This window comes from Panthera tigris, chromosome E2 (assembly GCF_018350195.1).
Source record: "Panthera tigris isolate Pti1 chromosome E2, P.tigris_Pti1_mat1.1, whole genome shotgun sequence".
Taxonomy (NCBI): Eukaryota; Metazoa; Chordata; class Mammalia; order Carnivora; family Felidae; genus Panthera; species Panthera tigris.
This window is the reverse complement of record NC_056674.1, coordinates 10769259-10794979: the sequence shown is the minus strand read 5'-3', so window position 1 is coordinate 10794979 and position 25721 is coordinate 10769259. Positions and strand designations below refer to the sequence as shown.

The 25721-nt window shown below is 60.2% G+C and overlaps 1 protein-coding gene across 2 annotated transcripts; it reads left to right on the top strand.

Annotated features, from left to right (window-relative positions):
- The first annotated feature begins 784 nt into the window (after positions 1–784).
- On the top strand, positions 785–23944 carry PPP5C (protein phosphatase 5 catalytic subunit). 2 transcript variants are annotated; one of them, XM_042969160.1, is made up of 13 exons: positions 785–996; positions 6737–6978; positions 14801–14948; positions 15627–15748; positions 18595–18660; positions 18979–19077; positions 19876–19981; positions 20752–20894; positions 21028–21115; positions 21879–21919; positions 22008–22186; positions 23148–23229; positions 23418–23944. In XM_042969160.1, the coding sequence occupies exons 1-13, from the start codon at positions 876–878 to the stop codon at positions 23478–23480; spliced, it is 1500 nt and encodes a 499-aa protein (XP_042825094.1). In that variant the 5' UTR covers positions 785–875; the 3' UTR covers positions 23481–23944. The 2 variants fall into 2 exon arrangements, with proteins under 2 accessions (XP_042825094.1, XP_042825095.1); XM_042969161.1 differs by lacking the exon at positions 785–996 and adding an exon at positions 2807–2850.
- Positions 23945–25721: the final 1777 nt, after the last annotated feature.

Sequence of the window (25721 nt, the reverse complement as noted above, 5' to 3'; positions counted from 1 at the left end):
CTAGCTCGTGTCTCCAGAAGGGGAGCCCCAGCAGAGCCTTAAAGGGATCTAGAGCCATAGTCCCACATGGGTAGCGGCTGAGGGCTTGGAAAGGATGGCCTGCGAGGGTGTACAGCTGGGGGGTGGGGGCAGGAGTGGGAGTGGCATCTGGGGAGGTTTCCTAGGTCATCAGAAATTTCGGCGTTTTCCTAAGGGCACTGAGGCACCTCGTAAGGCTGGGAAGCGGAGGATGAAGAAAGGAGACGGGTGTATGCAACCAAACTTCCGAGTCTTGCTCCCGACTTGGGCATCCGGGGCGCCTTCAGTTAACAGCTAGCAATACTGACCTCAAGGTTGAAACTTTATTCCGTTGGTTTGAGAAGCCACGCGTTTTTCGGGGGGGGGGGTGGTGGTAACTGCCCCGATTTGCTCAAGGTCACACGAGTAACTGGCAGTATGGCTAGCCTCGCGGCTCTGGTTCTGCGCTGGGCACGGTGCTGCCTGGCAGCCACACCCACCAACCCGAGGAGACGGCGGGGAAATCCCACCCTAAAACCCCCCGAACTTCTGCCGCCTCGGGACACTGTAACTTTGGGGCGGGGGGCCACGCCAGACCTTCCTCCCGGCCCCCCGCCCCGCGAACCCCCTTCCTCCCCGCCCCCCCCCCCCCCCCCATGGCTCATTCTAAGAAGGGCGCTGTCCGGGGGCCCTCTGGTCACCTTGTCCTCCGCGCGCTCTACGGCGAAAGGGCCCTGCGCAGGCGCGCGGAGGGCGCCTTCGGGGCCCGCGCTTTACGACACTTGTGCAGCAGCGGCCGCGGCAAGTCGGCACTCCTTCGCGACGATTCGGCCGGGTGCCGCTGGCGGCCGTTGCCAGGGTGGGGGTCGCTTTGCGGCATGGCGATGGCGGAGGGCGAGCGGACTGAGTGTGCTGAGCCCCCCCGGGACGAGCCCCCGGCCGATGGCGCCCTGAAGCGGGCAGAGGAGCTCAAGACGCAGGCCAACGACTACTTCAAAGGTGCGCCCGCCCGGGAGGGGGCCGGGGTGGGGTGGAGAGCGGCCCAGGGCAAGGGGTGCCCGGCCCGCGCGGCACCATGGCAACGCGGAGCGGCAGCCTGGGCGCGGGGCAGGCACTACCAAGTGACCCGGCGTGGGGAGGCAGGATGGCGCGACCCGGGGGGCGACGGGGGGGGGGGGGCTCTGACAGAAGGGGTGATAGCGAGAGGTGGCGTTCGGAGCGGGTGCTGCTAAATGGGGAGGCCGGAGAGGGCGCTACCAAGTGTGAGGCGGGAGGGGGACGGGAACGAGGGCACTTCCAAACGTGAGGTCCTTGAGAGGTGTTGGCTATGGTGAGCCCTATAGAGGGCGCCTTCAAGTAGCGACAGGGGGCTCGGGAGTGATGGTGCTACCAAGTGGGGAGGTCTAGGGTGGGTGGCACCAAGTGGGGCCTGGGGGACACTGTCCCAATTGAGTAGGGAATTGTAAGGGCGGAGGGGGGGGGATCGATCATTAGGTGGCAAGGCGAGGAGGTGGGAGATTTGGGGTTGCACGAGGAAAAGGGATGCGTGGGAGGCTCTGGGAGTAAAGGTGGGGGAAATCCCAAGAATAGTATGACATGGGATCTTGGGAAAGAGTAAGATGTGGGGGCACTCATTCATTCATTCATTCAGCATGTTGATTGAGCACCTGCTATGCGCTAGGGACTCTGCTGGGCTCTGGGGTTATAGCGGTGAATGAGCCACATGTGGCCCTGCCCTTTTATAGCTTGTAATTTAGCAGGAGAATCAGACATTGAGTAAAAACACCAGAAACAATAAAATACTTAGAAGTTGTGATGAGGGCTTTGAACCCCCCCCCCCCCCCCCCCCCCCACCGACAGGGTGTGAAGTGGAGATCGGGCTGGAGGCTACTGCGGTCAGGGAAGGCCTTAACTGAGGAGGAGGCATTTAAGTAGAGAAGAGTCGCGAAGGAGTGTTCCAGGTGGGCGCAGAGACATGTGCAAAGGCCCTGCGGTAGGAAATGAAAGACTGGCGTGGCTGAAACTTTAGCGGATCAGCAGGGAGACTGATACAAGATGCGTTTAGGACAGGGGCCAGCCCGGGTAGGGTTTCATAAGTCACTGCAAGGCTAGTTTGGATTTTACTCAGGTGTCCAAGAGGAGACCCCGAGTAGACGGATGGTCCAGTCTGGAGCTCTGAGGAGAGGAATTCAGGCATGGTCAGCCAATGAGGGGAATAGAACACCCTCGGAATGGATGAGGTCTTGTAGGGAGAGAAGGGGCCGGAACCTTGAGGAATTCTAACGTGTACAGAAGAGGAAGAAGCTCGAGAGAAGTGGTCCGTGAAATGGAAGGAAAGTCAGGAAAGATGAGAGAAGAGAGTGCTTCCAGAAGGAGGGCGGCTGTGGCCCGGGTCACATGCTGCCAAGGCGAGCACCGAGCAGTGCCCGCGGGATTTGGCTCCACGGATGTTGGTGCCAGCTAGCCTTGACGGGAGCAGTTTCTGGGGACCAGTGGGGGTGGGCGTCAGCCTGGAGGATACCGAAGAGCAAACTGGGAAGTAAGGAAGGGACAGCAAATGTTGACAAGTGAAGTGTTTCATCCTTAGGGATGAGAGGAGGGGAGGGATCCAGAGCCTTCGCAGCCCTCGGTGGGAGCACAGAGGGATTCAGAGTGGGAACGTGGGTCAGGCTGCAGCGCCGGAGAAGGAGGTAGGAAGGACCCGTGAGAGATGAGGCTTGGAGGTGGAGCCTTGGCGGCTGGCTGGGGGGGGGGGGGGTAGGGGGGTGCGGATGTCATCCTGGGGGCGGTGAAGAGGCCCGGTGAGATTCCCCCAGCTGCCTGGCTGACATTGGATGCGAGAGACGGAGACAGGTGAGAGGCGGTGGTGGTGCTGACCAGAGACCGAAAGCGACTCAAGAAATGCATCAGAGAGGAAAAGAGGGCGGCCGCCTGGAGAGAGGGAGGAGGGACCTCCCCCCAGGCAAGGAGAACGGGGTCGGGGTCGGGGAGGCCCATCCTGGCAAGGGGAGCGGAACCTGGCACCAGGGAAGTCAGTGGGGCTGGAGTGGAAGAGGCAGGAGAGGGGGCTGAGCTTTCTGCTGCGGCCTCTGGGGAGCCGTGGATAGTCCTGAGGAGGGGAGGGACCGGGTCAGGTTTGTGCTTTAGCGAGACCCCTGCGGAGGGGCAGGACCGGAGGCTGGGAGACCTGGGAGGAGGCTGGGGCAGGAACCTGGGCCGGGCAGGATGGAGGCCAGACCAGGGCAGGGCGGGGCCGGAGGGATGGTGGACGGATTTGAGAGATGTTCAGGAGGCTGGCCTGGCTTTGGGGGTTGAGGGGTCAGGAGAGGCGTCCAGGACAAGGCACAGCCTCTAGCCGGGGGACAGCGAGGAAGGTGGGGCCATCCCTGAAATGGGGCTCGGGAAGAGCGGCAAATAGGAGGGTGGGTGCTGAGGCAAGGTAGGACTTCTGGGAAGCAATAAGTCACGGGGAGGGGCTCCTTGCCCTCCAGGCCCCGGGCCCTCGGAAGCCCGAGGGCTGGGCAGGCCGCCAGAGGTGCTGGCACTGAGCTGGCTGAGAGGAGAAGGGCCCTCCTGGTCCAGGCCCCTCACTGTCTGGCAGGCGGTGGCAGGCACCGAGCCCCAGCCTCCGGGGCTGTGGGAATAACAATAAAAAGAATAATTACCGCTCTCCTTAATTGAGCCCCTGTGGTGGCCAGGTACACGCTTCATCTTCCCCGGGGCGCTGGGAGGGAGGGAGGGAGGAGCGGCCCTGTTTGTTTCTTAGAGGAAGCTGAGGCTCAGAAGTGAAACCGCTTGCCCAAGGTCAGAGTGTGAGCCCGGATATCCCCCTTCCTCGCCACGTGCTTGGTGCCCCTGTTCAGAGTCCTTACCTGGAGCTTGCAGGCAGAAGAGGATAGCCCTTGATTGGGCTCAGGCCCCTTCCGGAAGCCCTGGGGGGCAGAGCCTGGTCCCCGATGTTGCCCAGCTCTCTTCCCCTCTCTCTGGGCCTCATCGCCCCCCTTCTGTAAAACGGGAGGGCTTGTATTTAACCCCCAAAGACGCCTCTGGGTCTCTGGCTTTGTCGACATGGTTAAGAGCTCAGGCTGCCTGGATTCAAATCTTGTTTCTTCCTGTTTCGTGCTGTGTGACCCCTGGGCAAATGGCTGAACCTCTCTGTGCCCTGGTGTCCTCCTCCTCTAAAATCTGGAGGACTGGATGCGCTCGTAAAGCAGATAGAACAGGTTCAGGAACCGGTGTTGTTGGGCAGGTGCCTGAAGTGCAGCTCCTCCCGTTTCCTCTGCTTGGTTCTCCTCTTTGTTCACTCATTTTTTACTCCTTTTGCAAGCATCTGCTGATCGCCTTCTCTGCTGTAGCCGCATTTCACGCGAGAGTTTATTTAGCCCTCAGAGCCACTAGACGAGGCAGGGCAGGGCCGATGGGGCTCTGAGACACCAGGCTCCCCACCCCAGGCCAAACGGGCCCCGTGAGGAACACCTCAGCCGTCAAGAGAGCTGGCCAGCTGGCCTCTGGAACACAGCCGGGAGGCTGAAGTAGTCCTCGAAGGCACTGGCATTCCAGGGAGGGTCCCTCAGACTTAGGCTGTCTGGTTCTGCCCTGGCTTGTTTCTGGGAAGTCCTGGGCTTGCCCTCCGGGTCTCCCAGTCCTGGAGAGACACACCCATCGCCTAACGGTGATGGGCAGGGCTGGGATAGGGGAGCCCAGGGGCTGGGGCGGCCCAGAGGAGTGCCTCACCCAGCCTGAGAGCGGAGGAGGGCTTCCTGAAAGAGGGGACATCTGAGCCATTTGACAGATTGCCAGATATTAGCCTGCAGGAGGGATCGTTCTATTGTTCTGGCCGTCTCCCCAAGACCTGACTTCTTTTCCTGGTGTTATTATGTCTGTCTGTCTGTCTGTCTGTCTCTGTCTTCCTTCCTTCGCCCATTCATTCAAGAACTATTCATGGAGCCTGGAACCCTCTTCTTCCATCTTCTTCACCAGACTCACTGTCATCCTCTAGGTCTCTGCTCTGGCATCATCTTGGTCTGCCCCTGTGCTAAACACTCTGGGTCATCATTGTCTGGAGGTGTGTGTGTGTGTGTGTGTGTGTGTGTGTGTGTGTGTGTCTGTCCCCCATTGGACTGTGAGCCCTAGGAGGGCAGGGCAAAGGACTGCTGTGTCCTCAGACTGAGCAGGGGCTCAAAGAAGTAAGACAAATGGGTCCTGCCCTCACAGGGCTGAGGTTCAAATTGGGGATGTGGATTATAAGCAAAGAAAACAAAGGAAAGTCATGGTTCATCCAATGGCGCTGGAACCACACTGGAGAAGAGTGAGGTGGGAGTTAGGGTAGGACTTCCCATTTTAGGCCAAGTGTTAGGAGAAGGACTCTGAAACTCCAGTCCAGAGGGGGTACGTAAGTTGCCCAAGACACCCAGCAGGTAAGAGGTGGGGCCAGGATTGGGCCCGGGCCACCTGCCGCTGTCTGCGTGCTCCTTGTGCTAGGTTTCCTCTCAGGGGTCACCTGGTGTGAGAGTGAGGCTGGGCGCGTTTGGGTCTTGGCTTGGCTCGGAATTGCCACCTGCCACCTGCCTTGTGATCGCAAGCACGGGATCTCCCTCTCTGGGCCTCCGTACCCTCGTCTGGAAAATGGGGCTAATGCAGCTGTCCTCAGGGTTGTTGTGAGGGTTCAATGAAGGGACTCGTGTACCAAGAGCCCCGCACGGCAGCTGGCACATCATGGTCCCCCAAACCAGGCAAGCCTCTGAGCCTTGCTCTCCTGCCTGTCAGATGGGCACGTGGGAAGGGTCCAAGCCTGGCTCTGCAGATACAGACTGGGTGTCTGACCTTGAGCAAGGCTTCTGTGGCTCATCTCTAAAGTGAACACCAGATGGTGCTTATGCCGTGGAGATGTGAGGATTCCACGGGTGAAAATGTAAAGCGCAGGGCACAGCCATAGCTCGTTGCAAACAAAATCAGCCTTTCCCCCTTGGTCAGACGCATCCTGTCACTCTACGCCTAGAACATCGATATCTACACCCTCCGTGGCTGTGGCCTTCGGGATCTGTCTTGCCAGCCTCCCTGCTCTCAGCCTCCTCCACCCCAGCCACACCAGCCTCTCAATGGTCCTCGGACACAAGGCGTGCGCTGGCAGCACACCCCCTCACTTCCCACCCCGGGGCCTTTGCACCTCCTGTTCCTTCTGTTGGGAATGCTTTTCCTCCTGTCCAGTTTGTTGCTTCCTTTGGGTCTCTGCCGGCGTGTCCCCTTCTCCTTTCCCACTTCCTGTTCTCCTACTAGGCCCCTTCTTTGGGCTTGTTTACTTGTGTGAGTGTGGGGGCTGGCCAAGCAAAGGGCTCAGGGCAGACTCACCTGTGCTGGATTCACAACATCTCGGCTCCGGCACTCATTAATCTGTCCTCTCCGGGCCGTGGGACCAGAGGAGGACCCTCTGGAAGTCCTCCCTGGAAGAAGTATTGCCCCGGTTGGTGCCTTAAGGGGTGACGGCTGGGGGGGGGGGGGGGGGTTGTGTGGAAGTGACTTTGAGTCCTGGGGATTCGAACCTGAGAAGACCAAGCCCGTGCCGGGGTGGGACGGTTGGAACAGGGAAGAGGGGGCGGGCCGGAACAGACGTTTCTGAGCTCAGCTGCGGACCTCGGTTTTCCCACCCGTGGGTGGGTGGGGCCGGGCCAGGACCGGCCGCGGGGCCGCTCCTGCCGGGTGGCGGTGGTCTTGCCTCAGGCCAGCTCCTCCGTCTCCTCAGCCAAGGACTACGAGAACGCGATCAAGTTCTACAGCCAGGCCATCGAGCTGAACCCCAGCAGCGCCATCTACTATGGGAACCGCAGCCTGGCCTACCTGCGCACCGAGTGCTACGGCTACGCGCTGGCCGACGCCACCCGGGCCGTCGAGATCGACAAGAAGTACATTAAGGGCTACTACCGCCGGGCCGCCAGCAACATGGCGCTGGGCAAGTTCCGGGCCGCCCTGCGTGACTACGAGACGGTGAGCCGGGCCTCGGGGTGCTGGGCAGGCTGCGGGAGGGTGTGAGGAGGCCGGGCCCGCATTCACTCACCCCTCACTCGTCCAGCGGCTCGGCCTGGAGCACGCTTTGTGGGTTCCCATCCCGGCTCTGCTGTCACTTGCTTAGTGAAGTGACAAGTTACCTGGCTTCGCTGTGCTGTCTTTTTTTCTTAATTGTTTTTGGATGTTTGTTTATTTTTGAGAGAAAGAGAGAGAGAGCACGAGCAGGGGAGGGGCGGAGAGAGAGGGAGACACAGACTCCGAGGCAGGCTCCAGGCTCTGAGCCGTCGGCACGGAGCCCGCCCGACACGGGGCTCGAACTCACGGACTGTGAGATCATGACCTGAGCCGAGGTTGGACGCTCAACCGACTGAGCCCCCCCGCCCGGGCGCCCCAAGTGCCTTCTTGTCCGCGTCACGAAATGGGGAGAACACTGAGACCTGCCTCTAAGGGTTGCTGTGAAGAATAAATGAGTTTCTGCTTTTCGTGCCTTTAGACCAGTGCCTGGCATGTAGTCCGTGCTCTGTACCCACGAGCTGTTGCGGTTATTGGCACTGTTGGTGAATGAGAGCCACGCAGCCATATTCTGGTGGAGTTCCAGTCCGGAGGAGGGCAAAACGCAGACCTGTGTCCTAGCTGAGGCCAACAGAGCCCTTGCAGGCGGGGTACACGCTCGGAAGAAGGCGGAACGGGGCGATGAGCTGTAGAGGGCAGCGGGTGGGGCACGTGTTGTGATGAGGTGACAAGGGAGAGGACCCAGCGCACCGCGGGAAGTCACTAGTTCACCGGCTCGGCAGCCACTCCCATCGCTACGATTGCTCTGATGGTAACGGCAGGCGCTGTGACATCCGGGGGCCAGCGCTCACTCCAGGCGTGTCCCATGCCCTCCCTGGGGACTGGCAGCCCAGGGCAGGGCAGGGACGGTGATGAACCCCACTGTGCGGATGGGGAGGCTGAGGCCCAGAGAGTTCAGCTACCGGCCCGTCAGCATGCAGCTGGCCAGTGGCAGAGCTGGGATTCGAGCCCAGGCCCCCGTGGCTCCCCGGCTTCAGAGAGTGAGCCCCCTGAAAGGAAGGAGTTTGCTTGTTCGGTTTATTGGGTCAGTGCTTGGCACCCTCAGGGGCTCAGTCGGAACGTGCTGCGTTATTATTTCCCCCTCACCCCCATCCTATTTTATTTCGTTCACCATACGCGCTGAGCAGCCTCTGTTGGGTGGGGAGGGTGCCTGGGGGCTGAGAGCCACAGGCTGCAGTTAGAGGGAGCGGGGCTGGCCGCCAGCCTGGGGTGGAGGGTGGATTTTAGGCCAAGTGAAGTCTTGAGCCAAGACAGGGCCAGGGGACACCTGTATTGGGGTGGGGGCAGGGCCATGGAAGAGGTGGTGGCTTAAAAAAAATTTTTTTTAATGTTTATTTTGAGGGAGACAGAGTGCGAGCAGAGGGGGGGCAGAGAGAGAGGGAGACACAGAATCCAAAGCAGACTCCAGGCTCTGAGCCCGACGTGGGGCTCAAACCCATGAACTGTGAGATCATGACCTGAGCTGCAGTCGGATGCTTAACCGACTGAGCCACCCAGGCACCCCAGAGGCGGTAGTTTAGAGACTGGGGTCAGAATGGAGAAGGGAGTGGGGTGCCCCCTGGCAGGATGGTGTAGGGAGCCCCAGAACAGAGTCCTTACGAGCTTCGGGTCCCAAGCCGTTCCCCAGCCCAGCCTCCCCTTGTTGTCCCTGTTGTCCTCATCTGGAGAATTGTGGCAAGAGGAGTGGCCACCTCCAGAGTGGCCATGGGACTCTGGCGAAGTGGTGTGAGTAGAGGTCATTGGGGCGCAGGGTCCAGTAATGAGTAACCCGGGAGGGCACTCAGGGTTGGATGGGGGCAGGGTTTCTCTGCAGGGCTCGAGGTGCGGGGAGAGGCCTGGAAGAGCCTGGCAGGGCGGAGGGCCGATGAGTCTGTGCACAGGCCTGTGCCAGTGTCTCACCGTGCCCAGAGGTGTAGGGAAGTCTTCCCCGGGTGGGGGGGCAGGGAAGGACCCTTCTTGTGGCTCTGGCCCAGTCGGGGGCCTAACCCCGCCTACTCTGTGAGGCTGAAGATGGTCAGTTCTGGCCGTCTTGTGGAAATAACCACATCGGAACTTCTGCCCAGGCCTTTTATGCCATAGAAGGCAGGTGAGGGGGATCCACAGCCTCTTGGGGGCGGGGGCCACGCTCAGCATTTAAATCGTCACAGCCTGTTTCCCTGTGGTGGCTTCACCAGCAGCCGTGGGAGTCCCCGCACGAGCCTGTGATCCTTGTGGGCCCTCCATGTGCCTGTAGGCTGTCCGCCTCTCCACGCTGCCACATCTCATCGGGCTCTGGGGGCAACGGGCAGAAGGGCCGGCCCGGGGCAGTTCACCCTCCGGTCTCTACCTCCTCCCCTCCTCCCTTCCAGAGCTGTCTGGAGACATGCTTGCTGGAGCCTCAGGCCCGCTCTCAGATCCTGGCGTCCTCGGAGGCGGAGCCAAGATGTGACCTTGGTTGAATAACAAGCCTGAGGCTCTGCCTCTCTGTGGCCTGGCCCTTTCCTTTCTCAGCCTCAGTTTCCTCATCCGCACGCTCACCGTGGGCCCAGCTCTGTGTGAGCTCTTTACATGTGTGAATTCGGTCCATTGTGCAGGCAGGAAACTGAGGTCTAGAGGGGGAAACCCCTCCTCCCGGATCTCCTGGCCGAATTGGGCCCTGAACCTAGAGTTCCTGCCTGTAGCTGTGAGTGAGCTGTGAAGTCAGTTTAATGGTTTGAGACCAGCACCTCTGTCTTTCATCAAATAGAATAGAGAAGAAAACAACGGTTCATTCGGAGGAAGTGGGTATACGTGTTTGTGAAAAGCTCGTTTTCACTTACGTAAACACAGGCGTGTGATATAAAATATGTATTCCTTACCGTGAGTCATAGGCAAAAGCCTCAAGGTCACTGATGTAGGAGTTGGTACTGGCAGCACGGTCGGGACACCCCAGCTGTAAGCCATGTGGCCCGGAGTGCTTTGGCTGTCTGCCCTCGGTGTCCTCATCTGTAGAAGGGCCCACCTCAGGGCCTTCTCGGGACGATTCAGGGAGATTTGTACATTCGCAGTGGGACCTGCCCACACTACACACTTGATGGCATTTCTCATGGGGGTGTCGGGGCGGGGGGAGCCCGTGGCCCACAGGAAGGGCTGTTTGCAGGTACCAGGACCTTGTTAGGGGCCCCGGGCGGGGGAGGGGGGGCCACGTGTGTCTCCCTCTGCTGGTGGGCCTTTCCAGGGCCCCTCAGTAGGAACAGTCTCCCCTTTCCACCCCCTCGTCTCAAGTTAGTCCTCTCAGAGGGACCCTTGCTCCCGGATTCCCTGTCCCATTTTTGGGTCCTCTTCTCGAAAGACTGCCCTTCCCCCTCACCCCACCATCTTCTTTCCTGTCTGTGGTTGGCGCTCAGATGGTCGTGTGGGCCCTGGCTGGATCTGGGGGACTCCCGCAGTCCCCACCCCGCTTCGTGGATTTTGGGGGTTTGGTTCACAATGCGGCTCGCCCTCGGGTTTCTTCTCACAGCATAGTCCAGCGCAGTCAGTCAGAAATGCGTCTTGCCTTGCAAGCCCGTGCAGGCGCCCGCACACCTAAGGTGTGGCTGTCCCCACGGTTGGGGGAGCAGTCAGCTAAGGCCTGGCACGGTGCTCGCCGTGGGCGGGGCGCGATTGGGACCTGCCTGCCCTCGTAACGGAGTCGTCACGCCGACCCTGTGCGTGGGGACTGTTTTCCCCGACCTACAGATGAGGAAACCGAGGCCCAGAGTGTAGTTCGCTCCCTGAGATCCCGCAGCCAGGAAGTGACGGTCTCGTACCAGAGTCAAGCACCTGGCCCCTGGAGGCACGCAGCGGGCAGAATCGTCTCGGCCTGACATCCTCCTGTGGCTCAGCCCCACTCTGGCGGGCTCTCTTCTCTTCTGTTTTATTATAAATAAAAGGGACACTGAGTAAGACCTCAGTTAACTCACTAGAGGGTGTCGCCCTGTAGGGTGAAAACCCTGGTGTCCTGCTTACGGCTGTCACTGTGCAGTGCCTGGCCTAGGAACCTGGCTCTCCTCCAGCTCTCCGTGTGCCTCAGATGGGCACGGCCCCTCTCTGGGGCACAGCTCGTCATCTATGCAGGGTAGGTCATCCAAATGACCCGCCACGCGTAGTCACGTGGGTCCCCTGAGGTCAGGAACGCTCAGCCTGGGCCCGGCTCTCGCTGCTGGACGACAGTCCCTCACCCTCAGTTCCAAACTCGGGCCGTCCTGAAAAGGCCACCGTTGTAGTTAAGTTCGGGCAACTCATCTGGTGGCAAAATCTGACCTGAACTGACGAGAGGTCATTGATGGTCTTGGTGCCTCCACGTCGGGTGACTGGAGGCTTTGCTGCAGTGGTGGGAATATGTGTGACTACTCAGTGCCCCTCGGATCTGCTCGGGGCGTCACGTAACATAGCTGTTCCTGGTTACCCGACACGTGCGAACCTGTGTTACTGTGTCACTAGCTCGCGCACTATGGGTCTTGCCCGTGAACAAGCCCAGCTGAAGGTGGCACTTTTTAGAAACAGCTTTTTTTTTTTGTTTTAAGCTGATTTATTTTTGAGAGAGAGAGGGAGAGAAACAGAGCGTGAGGTGGGGAGGGGCAGAGAGAGAGGGATCCGAAAGATCCCAGAATCCGAAGCAGGCTCCAGGCTCCGAGCAGAACCCGACGCGGGGCTTGAACTCAAAGAACCGCGAGTTCATGACCTGAGCCGAGGTCGATGCTCAACCAACTGAGCCACCCAGGAGCCCCTAGAAACAGCTTTTGGAGAGCGTCGTAGCTTCACGTGCAGTGGTAAGGAGGAGTAGAGATCCCGTTCTCCCGGTTTCCCCCGCAGCACCTCTGGCGTGACCACACAGACACCACAGTCAGGATATGGACCCCGACACGGTCCACATATCACTTTTTACAGAAGAGTCTAGTGTTGAGTTCTGAACCACCAGGCCCCTCCAGTTGGGAGCAAATGACCCCCCGTGGGAGGAGGGAGGCCCGGCAGGGCCACTTCCGCTTTCCCAGCCCCATAGTGAGTCCTATAGCAGCGGCCACTGGGCCTGGAATGAGCACTCTGGCCGACGGAGCCCTTTGCACGGGTGCTGGCACCCTGCCCTCGTCCTAGAGGCTGAGGCGGGGCTCAGGACGGGGAGGGCCTGCCCTCAGCCCCTGGAGGCCTGGCCCTGTACGTCCCTGGAGGGCATGCGAGGTGCTGTGGGGACGAGTGGCCGTGGCCGAGTGACGGTGGGCAGGGAGGGAGCACCCACCGTGCTGGTGGAAGTCAGGATCCTAGGCAGGGAGAAGACGGAACTCTGGCTTCTTGGGCCTCAGATTCCCCATCCATCAAATGGGGCTTGTGGTAACACCCAACAGAGCTGCTCTGCAGGTAAAGGGAGCAAGTTCGCCGTGCTCCGGCACATAGTAGGTGCTCAGGAAGTGAGCCGTGTGTTGTTACTGCTGCCGCTCCTCTTTTTCCGGCCTTGTTGGTATTTGTCCCCATCCTCCAGCCATCCTGCGAGTTCTGTGAGAAGAGGGGACTGGCCAGGGGAAATGCTGAGTGCTTCATCATTTCCTTTCGGGGGGGGGGGGGATTCATTCCCTCCTGGGACGCAGCCGCAGCCTCGCGGGGCTGCCTTCCAGTGGGGAGAGAGCCATCTCCAGCCGTGCTTAGGGCTGGGGCAGGTGAGCCAGGGGCTTGTGGGCGTCCAGAGGGGTGTCTGACCCAAGCTGGGGGGCTGTGGGGTGCTCCTCGAGGAGGGGACAGCGGAGCTGACAGCTGGAGGAGAGGAACCAGGAAGGGGTTGGAGACGGACGTGAGGTGTTCTGGGCCAGGGGGCAGCCTGTGCCAGGTGACAGGGAGCTGGCACATTGGACACTTGTGAGTTTGGTCTGGCCGGGTGGTGCCGGGCAAACAGAAAGCAGGGGTGGGCAGGCCCTTGTGTGCCAGGCCAATAACTTAAGCCAGGCCTGGACTTAACCCCAGGGTGTGGACTCAAACCCTGTCCCCACTGGGAAGGACTCCAGGGGGTGCTGCCTCCCTCCCGGGCCTCGCGCCACACCCACCCCCAGGTGGAGCCGCCTGGCAGGATACCCGGGCGTGAGCCTGCCCAGCCAGGGAGGAAGCCGTCGCCTGCCACGGCCCGGCTTCCTGCCATCCACCGGGTCTGTGCACCCGTTCCCAGGGTGGATGAGCCACGGTGACCCGCAGGGGTTAGCAAGGGCCTTTGCACAGGCTTCTGGTTCACTCTGCCAGGCTTTCCCCGGGGGTGGCGTCCCCACGCTTGAAGGCCTGCTTTGACACTTCTCTTCACGCCCCCAGCACAGGAGCCGCAGGGACCTAGCTCCTCGGGTGGCCAGCAGAATGGGCAGGCCCGGCGGGGTCCACTCAGAGCAATCATAGTTACAGATAACTAAACTGAGTCCTGGACGGGTGACGTCCTTGCCAAAGGTCACACGGTGACGAAGCGGCAGAGCTGGGATTCGGATCCAGCCCTGTCTGCTGCTGAACTTGGGAGGATCCGAGTTTGTATAAGGCAGGATAGAAGGTGGAGGGAGGGGTGGGCACAGGCTCCTTTTATTGAGAACTTACTGTACCCCAGAGTCACGTGCCCGGGGCTTTATTGCGTATGATCCCGTTTCGAGCACGGCGGCCCAGGAAAGGGGCCGTGACTAGCAGCCGGCGCCCGTGTGGACTTTACTCCTGATGGCGCGCTGCACCCACTTCATGCGTGTCCGCTCCTGTGACCCTCACAGCCACCCTCTGACGGGGCCGCTGTCAGAAGTTCCCTCCCGTAGAGAGGGAGGGACTGGCCGCCCGGCGTTCCTCCGCCGAGGGTTGGCGGGGCCGGGATTGGAAGCAGGCGGCCTGGCTCTGTGGCCCGTGGTCTTGACCGCCCTTCGGAGGAGACTGAGGGGACGCCGCTAGGTGCTAGCCGCTGTGTGCTGAGCCCCATCTTCATTACTTGTCCTTCCAGCCGCCCTGCCAGGTGGGACGTGTCGCGTCCCCCCTTTCATAGATGAGAGAAAACTGAGGCTCAGGGAGTCCAGGTTTCCCAGCAAGTCCTCGGTTCTTCTGCTGGGTCTGGGCTGTTCATTGCCACGGTAGACCCAACCCCTGCTTTCCTCTTAATCCCCTCCCCACTCGGTATTGACTGGAACGTCAGTAAAGTGAGCCTCGGCCGGTGTGGCTCCCACGAGGAACCTAAAGCTGAACACGTGGTCCTCAGATGGGACACTTTTAACGACAGAGCTAAGATTTTTTTTTTTTTAATGTTTATTTATTTATTTTGAGGGAGAGAGATTGGGGGAGGGGCAGAGAGCGAGGGAAAGAATCCCAAGCAGGCTCCACATTGTCAGCACAGAGCCCGACGTGGGGCTCGAACCCATGAACTGTGAGATCATGACTTGAGCCGACACCAAGAGTCGGACGCTCAACCGACAGCCGCCCCAGCGCCCCAGAGCAAAGGGATTTTAAGAACTCCCGCTTGCACGGGTGAACACGTTTGCCCCGCGGGACAGCCCGGCGTGGGCAGCTCTCATCGCCCGGTGTGCGGATGCTCAAGACTGAGGTCTGGAGGTGAGAAAGTCCGGGGCTGCTCCGCCCGCGCGTGAAGGCCGGGTGGTCTGGCTTCCGTGTTCGTGGAGCCCGGGGCCGGGCAGCCGCGGCGTTCCCCCGTCCTGTCTGCTCCTCTGCGCCAGGCGGGCTGTGCCTGGGCGTTGATGCCTCTTTTCTCCCTCCCCCGCTCCTCCCCCGGCCCTCCCAGGTGGTGAAGGTGAAGCCCCACGACAAGGACGCCAAGATGAAGTACCAGGAGTGCAACAAGATTGTGAAGCAGAAAGCCTTCGAGCGGGCCATCGCCGGCGACGAGCACAAGCGCTCCGTCGTGGACTCGCTGGACATCGAGAGCATGAGTGAGTCAGGCCTGGGTGCCTAGAACATTCCACGTTCTTGCAAGCCCTCTCGGGGCCCTGTGCGCGCTGAGGGATGCGGGCAGGGGCGGCCGCGGTCTGTGGCTCCTGCATTCCTGGGAGCTCCACGGTCCGGCGCTGGGGCTTGGGTTCCCGCGGTTCAGGCGAGGCGGACGAGCCCCTCATCCCGCCATCGGGGCCTAGCTCCCTAGCGACATCTGTACCGCCCGCCCCGCCCTCACGGTCCCCCTCCCTCCCTCCCCCCCCCCCGCCCCCGTTGGATTTGTGTAGGTCCTCTAGGCGCTCAGACGATTCAGTCCTTCGTTCCACAGATAATTATCGAGCGCCTGCTATGTGCCAAGCGCTGTTCCAGGCACCGGGGGTACAGCTGTGAATAAAATACTCTCAGCCCTCGCGGAGCTGATGCCCTGGTGGGGAGAGAGGGGACTAGACGGTGTCGAGTGCTGTAAAACCACGCAGGCAGCGGGGAGGGGGGTGCTGGAAGAGGGGGCGCACTGCACAGAGAGGCCAGGCACGGCCAGCCTGAACAGAAGCACCTGGCCGGGGAGAGGACCCTTCACCCTCCGTCGTCCTCTCACCCTGTCTGCCCTGTGCCTCCTCTCGGCCTCACGGTGGCCGTGGCCACTGAGTCTTGTCCCCCACCTCCCCCATTCACCCCAGCCATTGAGGATGAGTACAGCGGGCCCAAGCTTGAGGATGGCAAGGTGACGGTCACCTTCATGAAGGAGCTCATGCAGTGGTACAAGGACCAGAAGAAACTGCACCGGAAATGCGCCTACCAGGTAAGGCCCCGTCAGGTGCTGCACACACCCGTGACCCCAGGATAGCATCGCGGCGGCGCTGGCGGGGCCCAGACTCGGCCACGGAGGGCGGCTCGAGGGGGAGGGTGGTCACGGCAGCCGACGCTGCTGGGCACCGTGCGGACGCGGTCTTTATTCCCGACGCTGCGTTCCCATGGCCGGCATTGCCATTTAGTTCCTTTTATTAATAGTTTTCCTCTCCCTGCCCCATATGTTCACGCGTGTTGTCTCTTCCACGAGATCCTGTGCACGTTTGTCACAGTTATTTTAAAGTCTCTGGTAATCCTACCATCTGGGTCATCTCTGGGTCTGCTTCTGTGGTCTGTTCCTCACGTGTCTCATCATTTTGTGTTGGATGCCAGACATCTTGTGCAAAAGAACAGTAGAGACTGGGCTAAATAAGGAGTTTCTACGGAAGATGGAGGCCCTTTCTTCCGTCGGGCCGCTGGCGCGAGGGGCTGTGTCCGTCTGATCTGCCGTCTCGGGCATTTTGCTGGACTTAGCCCACCGCGGGCTTGCGGTGTTTTCAGACTGGGATCGGGACTCTCCCTTTAGCCCTGGCAAAGTCCCAGGGATGTCTTGACGTTGTCACGTCTCCAGCTTCTGGAACTGTGGGAGAGCTCCCTGATTCTCAGCCTCGCGGCCAGATTTTTGGTGTGCCGGGGGAGTTCTGTGCTCTCCCGTTCCGCCCCCACTTTTGTGCTGCCTTGCACCCCGCCTTCCGCGACAGCCGTGTGAGCAAGCCGGCAGGTGAGGGGAGAGGCGTTCGGAGGCGGGGGCTTCTCCGGTCCGTCCGCTGTCACCAACGTACCGCTGGCTTCCCTCACTCTGGGCCTCGGCGCCCCTTGGCCTCTTGCCCTCCTGCCATGCCGCGGGGATAAAAGCCCCAGGGAAGGTTGCTGTCTGCCGTTGACTCATTTAGATTTGAGCGCACGCTCGGCTCTCAGATGGTTTTCGTAAGATTGGATTTTGTGGGTTCGGGGCCTGTTGCCATTAGCGCAAGAATGACCGTAGTTTACAACTTTCTCCATTCTGACCAGAAGTGGACGCCTTCTACTTTGTTTAACGTTTGGGGGTTTTCCCCCTACCTCTTACCTGTGAAAACTGTCAAACCTGCAGAAAAATCAAAAGAACAGTATAGTTAATATTCTTGCCCCCTTCACCCAAATGCACCAATTAACATTTTGACACGTTTCCTTTCTCTCTCTACGTATGCGTGTGTATGCACACACGCTTCTTTTTCTTTCCTTCTCTTTTCTCGGTTTTCTTTTCTTTTCATGAGCCAGAAGTAAGTTGCATCATAACCTGTATCTCCTAAAACCAGGATACTCTATGTGACCACAGTTCAGGTGTCTCACCTTAGAAACTTAGCGTTGATAAAATAATACCGACTAATGCAGACCGTCCACAGGCCATCCACAAAATCTGGAAACACCGACAAATCTATATGACAAGGTCAAGGTCATCTTTAATCTTCACGTAGCAAAAACTAGTATTATCTACATTTCCAGACAAATACTTTAACTCTTTAGCTTACCCAGGTTTCCCCAAATTAGCTGTTTTGTGGTTTTGGTTTTTTTTGTGGGATTTTTTTGTTTGTTGTTTTAAAGGTTTTTTTTTGTTGTTTTTTTTTGTTTTTTTTTTTTTAAGTAATCTCTGTACCCAATATGGGGCTCGAACTAAACAACCCCTAGATCAAGAATCACATGCCCCGCTGACTGAGCCAGCCAAGCGCCCCCGTGTTGTTGGATTTTTCAAAATCCAGAATCCATTGACGGATCAAATACTGCATTTTTATCTCCTTTCATCTAGAACAGTCTCCTGTCCTTTTGGGGAGACTCTTCCATGACACATTTTAGACATGTCCAGGCCAGTTGCTTTATAAAATGTACCACATCTGGATTCATCTATGTTTCTTCATGATGCTGATTATCTTAAGAGGAACCCAGAGTCTCTGTTTCCGTGTAAAATAACGCTGATGTTTAGGGGCGCCTGGGTGGCTCAGTTGGTCACACCTCTGACTTCAGCTCTGGTCGTGATCTCACAGTGCGTGAGTTCGAGCCCCAAGATGGTCTCCGTGCCAACAGTGTGGAGCCTGCTTGGGATTCTCTTTCTCTCCCTCCCTGTCTGCCCCTCCCTCACTTATGTCCTCACTCTCAAATAAGCTTTAAAAAAAATAATAATCGTAATGTTTCAGTTTTTTTAATGTTTTGGGGCACCTGGGTGGCTCAGTCGGTTGAACGTCCAACTTCAGCTCAGGTCACGATCTCGCGGTCCGTGGGTTCGAGCCCCGCGTCGGGCTCTGTGCTGACAGTTCAGAGCCTGGAGCCTGCTTCCGATTCTGTGTCTCCCTCTCTCTCTGCCCCTTCCCCGCTCACACTCTGTGTCCCTCTCTTTCTCAAGAATAAATAAACATTAAAACAAATGTTAAATTTTGTAATGTTTTTATTTATTCTTGAGAGAGAGAGAGAGAGAATAGGGGAGGGGCAGGGAAAGAGGGAGACACAGAATCCGAAGCAGGCTCTAGGCTCCGAGCTGTCAGCACAGAGCCTGACGCGGGGCTTGAACCCACAAACCGCGAGATCATGACCCGAGCTGAAGTCAGTCGCTTAACCGACTGAGCCACCCAGGCGCCCCAGTAATTCTAACGTTTAAATGCCGTGGCTCCTGCCAGCGCTCACTTGTCTGGCCTCCGCTGCCCGTTCCTTGCCTGCCTCTCCCTCACCCTCCGCTCGGCAGTGTCTCTTGGTCAGCCCAGGCTCTCCGGGGCCCGGGGCGGACAGCAGGCCCTCCCCCAGGCCCCACTCACAGCCCACCCTGCCTTCCAGATTCTGGTACAGGTCAAAGAGGTCCTCTCCAAGCTGAGCACACTCGTGGAGACCACGCTTAAAGAGGTGCGTGCCGTGGGGCGGTGTGTGGACGGGCTGGGGGTGGGGGGCTCCCTGGCTGGGGAGGGGCTGTGGAGCTCAGAAACTCACAGGCCCACCTGGCTTGGTCTGCCTTCCCTCTCCCCCCTACCCTGTGTCTCTCCCCTGGATGTCCCTCTCTTCTCCTGGTCTCTGTCCCACCCTTTTCATTTCTGTGTCCCCTGCCTGTGTCTGTTGCATGGTTCTTCTCGGTCCGCCATGACCTCTTGCCCCTCCCCTCACCCCTGCCCCCTCCCCACGTCTCTCTCTGGGCCCCTCCCTCTCCGGTGGCCTCTTTTCTTCCAGACAGAGAAGATTACGGTGTGCGGGGACACCCACGGCCAGTTCTATGACCTCCTCAATATATTTGAGCTCAACGGTTTACCCTCGGAGACCAACCCCTATGTATCCTTCCTCAGAAGAGCAGACCCTCCCTGTCCCTCCACCTGGATTTGGGGGAGGCACCGTGGCCAGAGAGCACAGTGGGAACCTGTGAAGGGAGAAGCCTGAACAGTCGCTCGGGCACGGGGATGTGGGTGGAGTGGCCGGCCAGCGTCAGAGTGGCCAGGGCAGGTCCCCCTGCGCTGTGTGCCCGGGGCAGGTGGCTCAGTCCCTCTGGGCCCCAGCCTCTCTTCGTCTTGAAACGGGGCTGCTACAAGATCAGACACGTAACGGCCCCAGGCACTGCCACTCCCCAGCCGCGTGACCATAGCAGTGACGTCACCTCTTGGTGCGTCAGATTCCTCATTTGCAAAATAGGGATAATGGGGTCTGACTCACTGGGTTGTTGAGACGGGTAAATGGGTTCGTATGTGTGAAGAGCTGCGTGGCCCACAGTCAGAGCTGTGTAAGTGATTGCTGATGTGATGACCGTTGCTTGATGAATGGCCACCAGGCCTGTGAATATCGGGTGGGACGGTCCATGTTCCGTTGCCCCTATGGCAGACTGACCACCTCATGTCACCCTCCACCGTCCACTTCCTGAGCAACAGATGAGGCGGGGGATGTCAGCACTATCCCGCTGAGGCTCCAAGAGGCTGGGCGACTGGGCCAGAGCCAACAGCGAGGAAGAAGACCACAGCCCAGATCCCCTAGCCCTGCTGACATCCCCACTCCTAGGGTGGCACCGGCAGGAGCCGCGGGACATGGGGAGGCTGGGGAAGGAGCAGTGCCCCCCACGCCTTGTTTTCCTTAGCAGAGCAGATATTTAATGGCGACTTTGTGGACCGCGGCTCCTTCTCCGTAGAAGTGATCCTCACCCTTTTTGGCTTTAAGCTCCTGTACCCAGATCACTTTCACTTGCTTCGAGGTGAGCTTGTGTGGCAGGAAGGTTTGGGGTCAGTGTGGCCTGGTGCAAGATGAGCTCACCAGGGAACAAGGGCCACCGGGGCGGGGGGGGGGGGGGGCGGCGGGGGGGCAGGGGCACATGTCCATTAAGAGGTGGAGAATTGGTCTGGGTTGAGGGCTCCATTGAGACGTGGGGAATGGGGCCGGGCTGGGGGCTCCATTGAGAGGTGGGGAATCGGGCTGGGTTGGGGGCTCCCGGGGGCCTGAGCATCAGCACTCGGCACGTGGGAGGTGCTCGGTGACTGTCTGCTGTGGGCTTCCCTGCAGGAGGTGATAAGAGCGAGCCCCAGCGGAAGAGTTGATGAAGCCAGACACGGGGGCCCGGGCAGCTTCCTTGTCTGCCCCAAGCCCTGGGAGTCCCGGAGGGCAGAACGAGGTTGTGTGCGGGAAGTTGGGAGGCACAGCAAGGGGCGGGCCCACGACAGGCATCTTGGAGGGGCCTGTGTTTTGTTCCAACCTGCCCCCTTCCAGCCTGGAAGGCACGCAGGTTCTCCAGAAAGGAGCCCAGGGCCCCGGGGGCAAGGGACATACCCATGGTCACTCCAGGCTGGGCCGGGCCTAGGCCTTGTGGCCACCTGCCCAGTGTGTGCCTCTCAGAGAAGGGACTAAGAGCAGTGTCAACACCTCACTGGGTTTCTGGTGTGTGTGTGTGTTGTTGGCCTCGGGCCCCTGGACCCGGGCCCGGGGTGCCCGTGCAGGGGGTGCTGACCGCTTCGCTCTGCTCCTGGCCAGGCAACCATGAGACGGACAACATGAACCAGATCTATGGCTTCGAGGGCGAAGTGAAGGCCAAATACACAGCCCAGATGTACGAACTCTTCAGCGAGGTGTTCGAGTGGCTCCCGCTGGCCCAGTGTATCAACGGCAAAGTGCTGGTGAGGGCGGCAGGCGGGACCCCTCGGGCCCCTTCCCGCGCCCGCGCCCACGAGGGCCACCCTGAAGCGAGCTGGAGGGTTGGGGTGTGGCCGGTGCCTCCGCTCACACAGCTGTCCCCGCACTACACCCCAGATCATGCACGGGGGCTTGTTCAGTGAAGATGGCGTCACCCTGGACGACATCAGGAAGATTGAGCGGAACCGGCAGCCCCCGGATTCAGGTGAGGGTGGTGGGCCGGTGACAGCCCCTTCCCTCCCGGGGCCGCGGCACCTCCTGCGTGGGCTTCCTGCCCTTGGCGGGGATGGCAGGGCCGAGCCTCTGCGTCCTCGCCTGTGACTCGGCTTGGCGCACTTCCCCACGGGGCTGTGCCTGCAAGGGAGTGTTCTCGCGCACCGCGTGGGGCGCGCTCTGGTCACTTGTTTGTGGGTTCTGGAGAGTGACGTACCGGGGCTCCCATGCTAGTGAGGACAGGTGGCCGAGTACTCACACGCACACACGCACGACTGTGGGAAGTGTTGCACAGGGCATGGGGAGGGTGGGGTGCTGGGGGTCCGGATGGCCTCTCTAGGAGCCACACCAAGGACCGACTGGGAAGGAGGCACCTGCCACGCAGAATTGCCCCGGGCAAGCACAGAGGGGCTCGAGGCAGGTGTGAGCTTCGCACACGGGAGGAACAGCTGGCAGGGCAGTGGTTTTGGGGTGAGCGGGGATGTACTTAAAGGGGGTTGATGAGGCCCTGCAGAGCCTCAGAGGCCTGGGGGAGGAGCTTGGGCTTTGTTCCTAGGGCAGCGGGAGCCCCAGAAGGCTTTGAGCAGCAGAGGGGTGTGATCCGAATAGCACTGTTAAAGGGTCCTCCCCTGTGGGGCCGAAATACATTGGCTGGATCTGGCGGGGCGGTCACGGGGCTCAGGACCCCATTTCGCGTGCCCCTGCCCAGCCTCCACCCCAACTGCGCTGACGTGCCCTCTCCTTCCCCCACCCAGGTCCCATGTGCGACCTGCTCTGGTCAGACCCACAGCCGCAGGTCAGTGTTCCCCAGGCTGGGCCGGCGGGTGCGGGCTGCGGGCAGAGGGGGTGGGGCGGGCGGCACCCTGAGCGCCCTGTCTCCCCAGAACGGACGCTCGGTCAGCAAGCGGGGCGTGAGCTGCCAGTTTGGCCCCGACGTCACCAAGGCCTTCCTGGAGGACAACCACCTGGACTACATCATCCGCAGCCACGAAGTCAAGGCCGAGGGCTACGAGGTGGCACATGGCGGCCGCTGCGTCACCGTCTTTTCCGCCCCCAACTACTGGTGGGTCCCGCCTCCGACCCATCCGGGCCTCCCTTCCCCACCCGCTGTTGCTTGTGTTGCTGGTTTTTCCTTTAACTTTTTGCGGTAGAAAGTTGCAGAGACACACAAGAGCAGGTAAAACCGTACAAGGAACACCCACATCCTCGTCACCCGGGTTCAGCAGTTGCCAGCCCGGGCCGGCCTCCGGCCACCCCCACCCTGGGCACCACCGCTTCCGTGCTCCGACCCCCTCTGGTGCCCCTGAACCTTTTCGTGCAACCGGAATTCCACTGTCACTCTGTCAAGTGTCAGATGGGATCACTTGAACGCAGAGTCCCGTTTCCTCGTGTCTCTCAAAAATGGCTCTTTTTGGTTTGATTTCTTCCGAGTAACAGGGGACACATTCTTGGTCTTTCGGTTCCCTGTCCCTCCTCCCCTGTCACTGGTAGGCTTTTGGTTGAAGAAACCAGGCCCCTTGTCCCCCAGAGTTGCCTGTGCTCTGGACCAGGCCGCCTACACCCTGCGGGTGCCAGTCAGCACGTTCCTCTATCCTCTGTTTCTTGGTGGTTAGAGCCAGGGTGTGCTTGGGTCAGAGTCCAGGCTTTGGCAAGCGTCCTGCCTCCGTGGGGGGACATGTGCCCCCCACCTGTCCCCTGCTTCCCCTTCCGCCTCTGCTCCCCTCCTACCTGAACCTCCTGGGCCCCCCTCCTTTCCCCTGGATTCCTGCCTTTCCCGGTTGGCCTCTCTCACAGATAATGGGGCTATCTGTGTCCATGCCTCTCTCTCTCTGCTCTCAACGTCTCTGACTCCGTTTCTGTCAGTGTCTCTGATGGGCTCTGTCCGTCTGTGTCTCCCTCTTCACTGGGACTTTCTGCCATCCAGCCTCCTTGGGTCGCTTCCCTCCAGGCCCCTCCCCAGCCCTTCCTTGTGTTTCCCCCCTGCTCCCCACCCCTGACCAGCTGCTCTGCCCCTGTCCCCACAGTGACCAGATGGGGAATAAAGCCTCCTATATCCACCTCCGGGGCTCTGACCTGCGGCCCCAGTTCCACCAGTTCACAGCAGTGGTGAGTCACCCCCTCTGTCCCCTGCTGTCCCTGGCCTGGGGAGCACAAGGCTGAGGCCCAGTCAAGGACAGAGCGCAGTGCTCAGCAGCTCTTGGGGGGCGGGCTGGTCTCTGCATCTGGTGTTCAGACAACCCCCCTGAAGCTGCCCTGTTTCTGTCTCCCTTGCCCTGTGTGCTCTCGTGTCCCAGCCTCATCCCGACGTCAAGCCCATGGCCTACGCCAGCACGCTGCTGCAGTTAGGGATGATGTGATGTGAGGCCCGCATCCCAGGGCCTGCTCCCCATCTGACCCCAGGCCCAGCCCAGGGCAACGTTGGACCCCCTTTTACTTTGTAAAGTTTGTATTTATTCCCCTTTAGGTTTGCAGAGGGGGTGGGGGGCCGGCCAGAGGGTCCGCTCCCTGGAGAAAGAGAAAGGAGGTGGAGAGGCCAGGGTTGGGGCACGTCCGGGCATTGCGGAGGGAGGCCGCGGCGGGTGGGGTGGGCGGGGCCCAGAGGCTTCCCCGCCTCCCTCGTTTGCATGGCCCCTCCCCCCTGAAGCAATAGGGCCCCGCCATAGGAAGACCCCCCCCCAGAAGGAGGGTCATCAGGGAGGCCTCGCCTGCGTCTCCCCCTCCTGGCGGCCCCGAGACGGGGCTAGGCTGGGGTTCACCCCCTTCCCCAGCTATTTTATGTCTGTAATTAAATATGTTAAAATAAAGTCATTATTGTAAGTCAGCTTGTCTCAGATGGTGGAGCTGCTGGGATTGGGATGACCACATCATCCAGAGGGGTGGGGGTGGGGGGGCCCCGAAGCTCCACCCCCCTCATCTCCCACCTCCCTGGGGTGCCCTGGGGTGCCCTGGGGCTGGGGGCCCGACCAGCCCAGCTGCCCTAGTGTCTGCCCTCACGGTGGGCTCTTGAGGGAGCGACTTGCCGCCCGGGAGGGAGAGCCCCGGGCAGCGGCACAGGGTGCGCTCCGGGGGACAGTCCCGCGAGGCCCGGCCGGAGCAGAAGCTGGAGGAGACTCGTTCTTCCCGCCTCCCCCGCCTCCCCCCCCCCACCGACGATCCTGTCAGCGAGTATGTGCTGGGTCTGCAGCCTGCCCTCTGTCGCGCACAGCCCGCCAGGGCAGACCCCACCCTGGTTCCTGCAGCACCCGATGGAGCCGACTCCCCCACCAGGGAAGACCAGAGGTACCTCCTACCGCTCCGCTTTCCTTCTGCGTCAAAGATTAATACCGGATCTTACCCCGGCTGCTCTGCCTGGCCCTGGGCCTGTGGAGAGAGGCCTGTTTTCAAGTTTGAACTCCTCTGGACCCACCTTTTTCCAGGGAGATGTAGACCTGGGGTATTGTCTACGGGCAGGTGGCAACAGTCGGAGGGTTGAGTCCTGTGGGCACTTTGACCCCCTGGGTTGCCTCCCCCAGGGCAGAGATGAGCAGATGGCATTGCTAATTCCACGGTGACATCTGGGAAGGCCCCGCGGTAGGGTCCTCTCTCTGAAGGAAGTCAGCATCGAGGCATATGAACGCCCTTCCTGGGGGCCGAGCACCGGGGGTTAGAATATCCCGGGGAAGGTAGGCGTGAATCCCCGTTTGCCGACCCCAGGGGTGTCCCATGGGCGGTGTTGTGGGAGGCCTGCAGGCCTGCGGGGGGATCCCGCCTGCTGAGAAGCTGCCCTCTGCAGGCGCGCTGGGGCTTTGGGTCGCTGAGAGCTGCAGTCAGGAGTCCCCAGGCCGCCCCTCACGTTCAGTACTGTGCTAGAAGAACTCACGGGACTCAGAAAAGTTATTATGGTTCCAGTTTATTACAGCCCAGATTAAAATCCGCCAGGACAAGAGGCGCACGGGGGGAGGTCAGGAGGGACCGGCCCGGAGCCCACAGGTGTCCTCCACATGGTAGAGTCACCCAGCACAGAAGTTCGCTCAAGCCTTGGTGTCCAGGGGCTTTATTGGGGTTGGTCGTGTTCACTGCCTCGCCCCCGTGACTGACCCTAGTCTCGGGAGACACAAGCTGATGTCACGTGTCCCAGGGTCCCCAAACACAAATCACACGTAAGTATAGGCCACCTCGAGTGGCCCAAAGCCCTGGGTAAACAAAGACCCTCGTCAGGGAGGACATTCCCAGGGCTTCAAGATCCCCTCCCGGGAGCTGGGCAAGGGTCAAACCTTTCTCTGGTCAAGGTGAGTCCTTTATTGCACAGCTGTGCAACAAACAACTTACTGGCCTTAGACGCCCATGTGTTTGCCTCGGTTCTGTGGGTTGACGGGGCTGGGCTGTGCGGTTCTCAACTTGAAGTCTTAGGCATTTGCGGTCAGGTGACATCGGGCTGCCGTCACCCGAAGACCAGCCTAGCCGCACGTCCGAGGTGGCTTATTCCAAGGCCTGGCCGCCGGTGTAGGCTGCCGGCTGGGGCCTGTCACCGGACCATCCACACACGGCCTCCACGTGGCTTGGGCTTCTCGCGGCATGGTGGCCGGGTCCCACGGGGCCGCGCGCACCCCACAGGTCCA

What these genes read in the sequence shown, in the direction of transcription:
- PPP5C (XM_042969160.1), top strand. Translation starts at nt 876, where the DNA reads ATGGCGATGGCGGAGGGCGAGCGGACTGAGTGTGCTGAGCCCCCCCGG. An exon ending in TGGAGACCACGCTTAAAGAG is followed by an intron (nt 18,661 to 18,978) that starts GTGCGTGCCGTG and finishes CTTTTCTTCCAG; the next exon opens with ACAGAGAAGATTACGGTGTG. An exon ending in TCACTTTCACTTGCTTCGAG is followed by an intron (nt 19,982 to 20,751) that starts GTGAGCTTGTGT and finishes GCTCCTGGCCAG; the next exon opens with GCAACCATGAGACGGACAAC.